At 47.3% G+C, this 10,711-nt stretch overlaps 1 protein-coding gene across 1 annotated transcript; it reads right to left on the reverse strand.

Annotated features, from left to right (window-relative positions):
- On the reverse strand, nt 5,254–9,025 carry LOC8083383 (putative glycerol-3-phosphate transporter 1). The gene is made up of 3 exons (XM_002448252.2): nt 8,863–9,025; nt 6,829–7,894; nt 5,254–6,127 (listed from the first exon to the last, which is right to left on the reverse strand). The coding sequence occupies exons 2-3, from the start codon at nt 7,790–7,792 to the stop codon at nt 5,559–5,561; spliced, it is 1,533 nt and encodes a 510-aa protein (XP_002448297.1). The 5' UTR covers nt 7,793–7,894; nt 8,863–9,025; the 3' UTR covers nt 5,254–5,558.

Genomic DNA, 10,711 nt, shown 5'->3' on the forward strand with positions numbered 1-10,711 from the left:
CAATTTTTCCAAGTGTGGAAAGATTGGAAAATGAGATCGGTAGTTATCGAAGACCAAGTTTTTTTAATCTCATCAACAAATCTAAATTAGAAGCAGGTTTTGGAAACTCTTGGATTTTTAGATGCTATAAAGTTAGACGACGTAATATATATATTTATATACTCATCTGTTAGTTTTTAGATTTGTCTTAAGCTAAACTTTTCTATAATTGACTAAATTTTCAGAAAACAATTATATATATTTGTGATACTAATTGAACATATTATGAGATTATAGTTCATGGTGTATCTAATAATACTAATTTAATGTTATAAATCTTTTTTAATATATAAATTTAGTTAAATTTAAAAGTCCATGGGAATTGACAGGCTATAGCAGCTTCTATCGCGGCCAGTACTACTTTTGACTAGGATATAAAGGCACTAAGGCAGCAAAGTGATAACCGATCTAAAAGAGAACAAGATAATCAAATTGGGCCCTCGAGTGCCTGTCTTCGTTGTTATTCTCTCGCCACACAAACCAACCCGTCCCCTTCCTGTCACTCACTCACTCGCGCGGTCGCGCTCGCGCCTCCCCTTCGAAATTGCCTCTTTTTTTTTTTTTTTGCTTTCGCGCGTCCGGTCAAACGCAGCGCCTTGCCGCTCCGCTCCAGGCAGGCAGTCCGCTACCATGCCAATGCGGCAATGCAACCGTCCTGCGCTCCTGTCATGCATGATGAGAACGTGGAGCCGGTGCGGAGGCGCTTGGCGTCTTGCGGCCGCAGAGACCGACCCGACCCGACCTGGTTTCCGCCGGCCATTTTTCCTTGGGTGGAAACGCCCCGCTGCTCCTGTGTGATCAGGGCGCCGGCGCTCATCCTTTTCCGGGCGCGTGCGGGGGGGCCTCGGCCCGTCCATCCACCCATCAATTTGCTCGCTCGCCTCGCTCTCGCTCTCGCTCTCGCCGTCTCGCCATCGGTTTTTACCACCCGGCTTTTCTCGGTGGCGGCTGCCGGAGTGCCTGCTGGCTGGTCCGGATCGTGCTCGCGCAACAGGATAAGGGCGGCCGCGCGCGTGCAAGTGGGCTGCGCTGGCGCTGCTGCGGGTCTGATCCGCGGAGACGAGGAGGATGGCGGACGGACGGCGGCCGATGGCGATCGAGAGATAGCAGCAGGTCGACCAGGCTAGACCCCGTTGGCGTGGCGCGTAAAGGCGTAACCTGATCGTGTCAGGCTTTGCATGTTGGAGGCGCTCTCCGCTGGACCGGCGTATCAGTACCACCCGCTGTACTGTGCCGTCTTCGTCTATTCGTTTGGAGCGTAGCTGCAGCATTAGTGAAAAGCTAGCTTGGTACTCTCGAAGGCTGAGCATCTCCACTGCTAAATCGAACAAAACTGACAAGGTTCGGTTGAGTGCAGTTCGGTTTGAGAGAGCTGCAGTGTGGCGTCGGTGTTTGCTCAAAAAAACATTAAACAAATCGGAAGTGACCCTGCCTAGGAGGTTCCACACACAACATTTTCAATGGCTTGTCCTGTATAAAGATTTTTTTATTGAAACAGTCACGGCACGGTTCGGTGCTTGAGTTTGGTTCGCTTTTTGTTCTGACAACGAGCAGCCGAACCGTCTAGTGTTCTCGGTTCGATTCTGCGATACACCGGAGATGAGCAGGCGGGGCAGCACGACCGCACGAGGGCGGCGAGCTTTTGCTTGGCGGGGCTACCCAATTGTTTTTTTTAGAGCAATACCCAATTGTTTGGACCAGGCCAGTACCATACGTAGAGCAGCTGGAACAGTGCTCTGCTCTGCAGCAAGGACTGGCCTGGCGTGTTTGGTACTGCGTCCGATGCGAGGCATGGGCGGCCCAAGCTGCCGTGCCTGGCGCGGCATGGACCTCTGTCGGATGATATTGCAAAGCACATTTCTAGAACCCGCGACCGCGTTGCTGGATACTATCATATTGGCAATGCGGCTCCTCGACTAGTTGCTTTCGCCCGGGACGAGATAACTGCGGTGCGGTTACAATAAACAAACAAGGAGGGGGAACAAATCTCTCGCCCGAAAACAAAAAAAAGTTATGGCTAATAATGCGTGTCCAGCTACGTGCTTTGCCGTGGGCATCTACGCATCTGATGCAGGAACATATTCGTGCCGGGCTTCACCAACAAGGCTGTTCGTTGGCCCGACCCAACGGTGCAGTGACGAGGCCACGACAGTGCATTATGCCGTGTCGTCTCAGTCTCTCCGTTGAGTCTGTCACCGCAGCTGACTGCTGTGTTTCACGGTGTGGCGCGCGTCGTCACCGCGTGTGAAGAAAACGAGTGATTCGATATTATCCACTACGTATTGTGTGATAAAAAAAAAGATCACAAGGACACAAGCGCAAAAAGGAATTTCAGTCCCATTGGATGCAAAAAACAGAGGGGAATTGTAGGCCCAGAGAAAATTCAAAGCCTTTGCTCTGCGGTTTAAGGGCACGACGAATGCAGTGTCACGCAACTACGCAAGGGCCTGGAAAGAGCCCAAGTATACAACTGGGCTTAAAAATGTCTAACTGCTGTACGGCGATTGCAGCCCTTTGGACCAACACCCAACAACAGACAATCAAGCTTTTTGTCTGCCAAAAGAAAAACCAGGATGCGTTTTGGGCCAATTTAGGACGACGGTGATGATCATTAGGAGTTTATGTCATATTTCATCTCTCTCTCTCTCTCTGGGGAGTTTCTCAAAAAAAATTGGATTTTTGTTGTGATTGGAGAAACAAAAGCAAAGGTCTTACTCTTAATTCTCAAGTAATGAGATGATTGAGTGAGAGGAGTTTCAGGTTATACTTGAGATGATGAAGTTGTTAGGGCCTTCTTCTTCCACTCATAGGTAAGTCTACGTTTCGAACGTCCACAGCGGGACGGGCACGCGGACCGCTCGTGCGCAAACCGCCGGCGGCCACCCAGGCCGCCGCCGGCCACCCCTGCCGTGCGTCCTCGGGCTCGCGGCCTCGCTCTCGCCACCTCCCTACTGTCCCCGCTCTCACCGCTCCCGCCCAGATCCGTCAGCAGAGGACTTGGTGAGCCACTCGCGGACGGCTCGGGCGCTCCGCCGGCCCGGCAAACCGCCGGCGGCCACCCAGGCCGCCGCCGACCACCCCTGCCGCGCGGCCTCGGGCTCGCGGCCTTGCGCTCGCCACTTCCCTCGCTGCCCAGATCCGTCAGCAGAGGGGAGCTCGCCCAGATCCCCCTGCGGTCGAGTTCGCCTCTCCGCCCGCCTCTGTAGGACGCGCCGCGACCTGGAGAGGAGACTAGGTAGTTGTGAGAAAAAGCCTGGCGACTCACGCTTCTGGAAAAGTCTTATGAATGTCAAGAATATCTTTTTAGGGTTGGGACATTTTAAGGTCAAAGATGGTTCTCAGACTAGATTTTGGTTTGACACTTGGCTGGGTAATAAACCACTTAAAGACAAGTTTTCTTCTTTGTTTAATATTGTAAGAAGGAAGCAGGACTCTATTGCGTCAGTTATGAGTTCTCCCATACTAAATGTCACTTTTCGAAGGAATTTAGTGGGTACAAACCTAGCCAATTGGCAGCGTATTGTCGCTTCCTTGCAACATGTTAACTTAGTTGAGGAACGAGATGCTTTTATTTGGGGTTTAATGGCTTCTGGAACGTTCACAGTAAGATCTATGTATGCTGCTTTAATTAACAATGGGGTCAAAGTGTCACAAGATATTTGGCAAACAAAGCTACCGATGAAAATAAAAATATTTTTGTGGTATTTGAAGAGGGGTGTCACTCTTACAAAAGACAACCTAGCTCGTAGGAATTGGCATGGAGACAAGTTATGTTGTTTCTGTCACTTAACAGAGTCAATTCAACACCTATTCTTTGAGTGCTTTTATGCCAAGTTTTTGTGGCGCTCGATTCATTTACTTTTTGGAATTTTACCACCAACAAGTATAGATGATCTGTTTCAAAATTGGTCTAAGGTGGGCAACAAAAAGTATAATACATTGTTATTAACAGCAGCTTCTGCTTTATTATGGGCAATTTGGCTAACAAGGAGTAAACGAAAATCAAAATCTCTTTTGCAGGTACTTTTCAGAGGGACTCACTGGCTACGTTAATGGGCAAGTCTGCAACGACATGATGATCTTAAGGATCAACTAGTTTCTGCAGCTAAGCATCTGGAGACGTCAGCTTTAGATTTCTTCGGTTCCAACGGATGGCTCTCGCAAAGACATGTTGGTTTTGTTTAGAAAAAATAACTTTTTGTTCTAGTAGCCGTGTGTGTGGCTGTACGTGGGTACAGCAAACTTTGCCCCTTTGCTAAACGTTGTAATAATTGACCTGATTCTATCATTGGATAGATGAAGCCGGATCTTATATCCTTTATCTAAAAAATGTAAGGTGAGATCAAGGGTAGGAATTGGGTTAACATTTGGGAAGAAAAGAGAATGTGATTCTTGAGCTCACCCAAGGGTGAAGATGGGGGTGATGATCTCTATGTGCTTCTTGAGTTGGTGATGCTGGGTCCTCCTTGATCTTCTTCCTTTTCTTTTCTTTTCTTTTCTTTCTCCTCTTTCATTTCCTTTCTCTCTTTAGTTCTTGCTTTCTTTTATTTTGGAGAGAGTGGGGGACGAGTGAATGATGTAGCGGGTGAGAGGGGAATGCTGATAAGTAGGGCCAAGTGGTCCGACAGAACACAGACTTTGGGATACTGAATTTGGAGAGAAGAGATTGGTAGCCTTTGACACACCTTACAAAGGGATCGCTTCTCCAATGATAAGGTCTTGTTTAGTTCACCTCCAAAACCCAAAAACTGTTCACGATTCTCTATCATATTGAATTTTGTGGCACAAGCATGGAATGTTAAATATAGATAAAAAAAATAGTAATTATATAGTTTTTCTGTAATTTACGAGACGAATCTTTTGACCTTAATTAGTACATGATTGGACAATAATAGTCAAATAAAAACGAAAGTACTACAATATTCAAAAACTTTTCACCTCCTCATTTCGAGAATTTAGCAGGGTCAACCGTCCTATGGCTGACGGTGGAGTGCTGAGCGTCGGGTCCAATTCCACTTAGTACGGAGGGGTCAGGCTGTGTATTGGGATTGGCCTCTTCCGGTTACAGTTCAATACCAAAGAATTGGGTCTCCAAACGAAATCTCAATTCTACATCCATACAAACAGCAGCATTTGTAGCTCTGTCTGTGCTATATCCAGGATCACATTCGACGTTCCCAATCTGATCGACAAACACCACCGCAGAACATTTCGCAGCTAAAACTCATGTTTAGTTGTGCAACCTTGTTGTACTCTCATTCTTGGATTTGCTTTCGCTAATAATACAAGGTCGTCTAACTATGGCTAGTGGAATTGCAGTATGTGCAGCTCCCTAACAGAGCAGAGATAGAAACGCCCGGGCTGGCGCGCTGCAACCACATTGCATTCCATTTCCATATACATATATACCATGACGAACAAGAAGCACGGCACACCAGGAGCAAGATCCCACAGTTCTGGGACAGAAGCGCACCTGCTCCCCTCACCCTGAGGCCTAAAATCACAGGTGGTCTCGTGGTCTACGGTTCGTCCATGGTGGACACGGGCAGGTCGCTAGCGGCGTGGGCGGGCGTCCTCCGGGACTCCATCTTGGCGGCCACCTCCGCCACCACCAGCCTCGACAGCAGCAGCCCCGCGACGAGCGCCGACGCCATCAGCATCGTGAACACGGCGCTCCAGCTCCTGGCGGAGATGTACCCCGTCAGCAGCGGGCCGACGGCGGCGCCGATCGACCCCGTGCCGTCGATGATCGCCGTCACGGTGGCCAGCGCGCGGGAGTTGCCGTTGAGGGAGCTGTGCGTGCCGAGGTCCGCCGACACGGCCGTCGTGATCAGCGCGTAGGGCCCGTTCACCAGCATCCCGGTGATGAACATGAGCGCGATGTTCCACGCCAGCGAGACGTTCCCGTAGATGCGGTAGAAGAAGAGCGCCGGTATCGCCGAGAAGGTGAAACTCGCTGCCGTCAGCGCCCGGGCGTCCAGGTGGTCGGAGATGTGGCCCGCGAGGATGCCGCCAACAACGCCACCCACGTCGAACAGAGTTGACAGTACCCCGGCTTCCGAGTCTGACAAGTATTGTCCACCGATAGCTGAAAACAGGAACAGAGTGCTGATGTCAGTGTAAATAGTTCTTAGCAATTCAATGTAGTGATAAAAAGGTAAAACCTTTTAACTTTTGTATGGTCCATGCATGTATGGCATGACACTGAATTATTTCAGAATTACTCAATACATTCTCATCTTTCATAGCCGAAAATACAACTAAGCGCATTGAAACACATAAGTCAAATTATTATCGCAGCAGCATATTGCCACAAACTTGCTAGTAGCATTCACATCATATGCCGCTTTCTTTCTTGGTTTGTTTAAATCAAAATACCTAAGCAGAGTGAGAAATCAGAAACATGCATGCCAACCAGTAAGACAAAGAGCACCATGGTTGCAGACTGCATTTTAGAGCACCATGCCTACCACAAACTGGAATGCTATGATTTTTAGAAAAGTCAGCTCCAATTCTAGGGAGTGCTTGTCCACATATATAACGGGTCAGAAAGTTTGATTTGCACATCACAAAGGGCTTACAATTTCAATTGCTATTTTGCTTCGACACTATATATAATATCTCAAGCACTTATTCTAACTAGTGACGGGCATCATGTTATAAGGTTTGTAACTCTAAACACCAAAACATGCTTTCTGATTATCAGTGGGCAATAATGGTTCATTTCATAAAAGCCAAAAAAAAAGAGCCTGTAGCAAGTGGCAAGTGCAAAAATAAAACTTGACAAACCTGTGTGGCTGATATAAAAGGGAAGCCAATACAGGAAGGTATAGGCCACAAGCTTGCAGAAGAAAAGGCAGAGGGCGAAAGGTGCTACACCAGGAATTCTCCACGCCTCAATAAATCCCACTGCCTTTTCTTTTACATCTGATGAGCGTCGTTCCAACAAGGGAGCGTCCATGTCACTCTTCTCAGAGTCCTTCAAATGGAGATCCTCCTGGATTCCAATCACATCAGGCCCAACAGGCAAGAAGAGGAACACCGTGAGCCCGACCAGTGCGATCATGATACCGGGCACCACAAAGGACCAGCTCCATCCATACTTCAGCATGGCAGCAGCAATCAGAGAGCCAGATATGTTTCCTACAGATGTGTGAGCATTCCATATCCCCATTATCAGTCCCCTCTTGCTCTTCCCAAACCAGTTACCAACTACTGCAACCACTGAAGGCCATCCAGATGACTGAAACAGGCCAGACACCATCTGCATGCCCAGAAAGTAGTAGAAGCTGTGTACATTGAACCAGTAGCCGGCTCCAAAGGCGGCGGTGAACAATCCAGTTCCTATCATTCCTATAGTCAGCAGGATCCTCAGATCCACCCTGTCGCCCAAATGGCCAGCAAAGAACATCCCAATTGCATATACACCAAGAAAAGCCAAGTCAATCTCCCCAAGCAATACAGTGCCATCTTCAGCGTTGAACGGAGCCCAACCGCCGGAGAGAGTCGCATTATTGTTCTCTGCACCTTTCAAATTTTGAAGGTAGAGATGACTGGGCCAATGCAACATACCTAGGTTTGTCTTAGGATCAAGAACACTCTTAACAATGCTTGTGGTTTTTCTAGTGGCATGGTAGCTGGCGTATGATAAGAACGTCAGAACTAGTACAAGAGCCTGACATGATCTGAAGGAGATGGGACTCCCCCGGGCACACTCAAAAAGTTGAATCCCCAAGGGCTTTCTGCTACGCATTTTGCTTTTCTGATGAATTGATATTTCCTGCAAAGATAGCTCAAGCCAGGAAGAAAGGCCGGCCGATGTTATGAAATTGCCTTAGCCGTGTCGCGGTGCTGCCTGAAAAGGTCAAATAGAGCCGATATCAGAACCATCCACAAGACCATATAGCTAACAATTTCGTTTTGTAATACTCTAAGTAATCCCGTGACAATAAGGACGATAAGCTGGATACATTTTCTCACCAAACAATAGCATAAATACTTCAATTTAGGTGCGTTGCTATGGCATCGATAATGAGTTCTAAACTATTATTGCAGAACAGTTGTAAATTATCAGTTTAGTTAATTCAACAGGCCTTGACATCAGCATAAGCATACGCATACACCTAAAATTAATCTCCAACAAAATAGACATACTCCCACCAGATAATAAGTATATAAAACAACCAAGAGTTTTGCGATATATATCTAAATACTTATACTTATCTGTAAATAACTTGGTAGTATTGAATTCCTTTTGATAGACAACAGAAACTTAATGTAAATAGCCAAATCGGGGAGAGGATGTCAAACAAGGGGGCAAAACTTATGTCAAACATCTACGGAGTACATGAACATCAAAGGCAACATAACTGCGATTTAATTTAATCCGGTTTGCTCCGTACAACCAATCGCCAAACAAAAGGGAAAGGACGAACATGCTCTTCTTCACAATGGATTAAACGAATAGCCAGTTGGCTGAACTCAATGGGCAGAAAAGGCAAGGAATACTCCTTCAGATATGCAACTCAAGGGAGGAAAAGAAAGCATCAAAGGCGAGAGGGAAGGTGTACGGACACCAAAGGATCGCTTCAGCAGGGAAGAAAGAAAAGATTAGGAAGAAAGAAAGGTTGGGATACAAAGGAAAACAAATCAGGTTGCTGCTGCCAAACTAGCGAGGGAAATTAAAGAAAGCCGGCGATCCGTTAGTTACTGGCGCTCATCTATCCGGACGGTACGTAACCGAGAGCATGCTCAGGTGTAATTAATGGAACGGAGGAAGAGCAAGCACACACGGGATTAGAAGATTGCAGTCGTCGTACCCACCTTGAAGCTATTAGGAGAAGTGGTGCCAGCCGCCGCCGCTGCTGCCCTTGAAGTTTTTCTTCCAAGGGAACGGCAGAGCTGTTCCTGGCTGCGCGGAGGGAGCCGTGAGGGAGGCGGAGGGCAGGTTTCTGGGGGCGCCTCAGACGTGGCTTCCGAGGAGTTCCGGGTCTTATAGGGAAGAGAGATTAGAAATTCATTCACAAGTGCCTTTTTGCCTGGCCGTGGTGAGCCGGGGGGGTTTCACCCTCTGGTTCCGGTCGTTCCCCCGGTGCGGTGAGGTCACACCCAGTCACCCACGATCGTTTATGCGGTCTTCTTGTGTTAAGATTGGCAAACTTTTTTTTTCATATCACCATCACCAGCTCTACAAACCTCTGTAAACAAAGGTACCCAGTAGGATTACAGTAGATTCTTGTACGTTTGGCTTACTGCATCCAAGTAATTCTCACGAGCGTTGTCTAAGCGTCAATGGACGCAGTGTGTATGTTCAGGTGCTTGTCTAAGCCTCGCGTGCGTGGTCATCACCCTGATTCTCGCGTTGGAGGTGCATTATCCGTTAGTCAACTATATTAAATCTTCCTTTTAATAAAAACTCGTCAACAAACATATGTTCTAAACAACAATAAAGAGAGTGCTGCTACCTAGCTCATCAGGTAACAAGGTGCACAGTGCACTGTTGTCGTCTGAACTTTTGTGCTACCACTAGGTGTTTGGCGGCGTGAGGCAATCAAGCAAAGGAGCTAGGCTGCTGCTCCTGGTCCTTACGCACACCTGTTGGTGATCGCACCTCACCTAATTTTGCCCATGCATCCGGCCGGAAGATTTTGCTGGCGGCCAGTTGAAAGCTAAGGATAGAGAGAATATAGCGAGTGGATATTCTCCTGGGGACGGATATTCGCAGAGCGGCCAGCGCTAAACGCCTCCTAACTGGATCTTCTGGTTAAGCCGGCCCCACAACCGTAGGGCCCTCGCAAACACCATATCATGGCCGGGGGCTCGTGCCGTCGTGCGCATGCATGTGCCGTTTGTTCTATGGCCGAATTGCAGCTAGCTACCAACATCGATATATAGATGCTGCTGTAGGCTGATGACATAGATCTATCATATCTTTTTTTTTTTCTTTTTGACGCCACAGAGATAGGTCGAACGCAAGCAATAATTCGACGAGCAATATACAGGCAGTAAATACTACCAACTAGGTTTCATCTAATCCATGTGGTAGCAGGAATTAAAACATTGCAAAAAAAGAAAAGAAGACGAACCTTGCTGGCGGAGGATCAATGGATCGATCATCTGTGCATGGTCGTCGTGAATTGGTCAACAGTTGATGCGCGGAAAGCCGTGGCGACGTGCCTGCGCATGATGTGGGATATGGATGATCGAAGATTTGAAGAGAAAAATCGAGCGAGGAGCATGAGCGTCAAAGGGGAACCGGAGAGTTAATTACCTTCGTCCGTCGTATGGAGGGGTTCCGGAGGGGATCGCCATTGCTGGGAGAGAATAGTAAACGGCCAGGTAAACGCAAGAGGAAAGAGCAGCTTTTAATTTGCCTATTTATGTGTACGGACAGGCGAGAGATCGATAGTACTGACGACTCTCTATATTGTCGGTTGATTATTATATTGTTCGCTTAAATAAAAAAGAACATCGGTTTTATTTATGTACTACGATTACAGCTGATAAACCTATTTGCTATACTCCCTCTATAGCTATAAAGAAAGTTGTTTTTGGACAAAGTTTGAGTCAAACATTGAGAATAATAACTTTTAAGTTATTGAATTTGAAAATATGAAAACCATATGAATAGAGATCTGTCTTCAAAAATACTTTTTATAAAAGTATACATATA

This window comes from Sorghum bicolor, chromosome 6, assembly GCF_000003195.3.
Source record: "Sorghum bicolor cultivar BTx623 chromosome 6, Sorghum_bicolor_NCBIv3, whole genome shotgun sequence".
Classification (NCBI taxonomy): Eukaryota; Viridiplantae; Streptophyta; class Magnoliopsida; order Poales; family Poaceae; genus Sorghum; species Sorghum bicolor.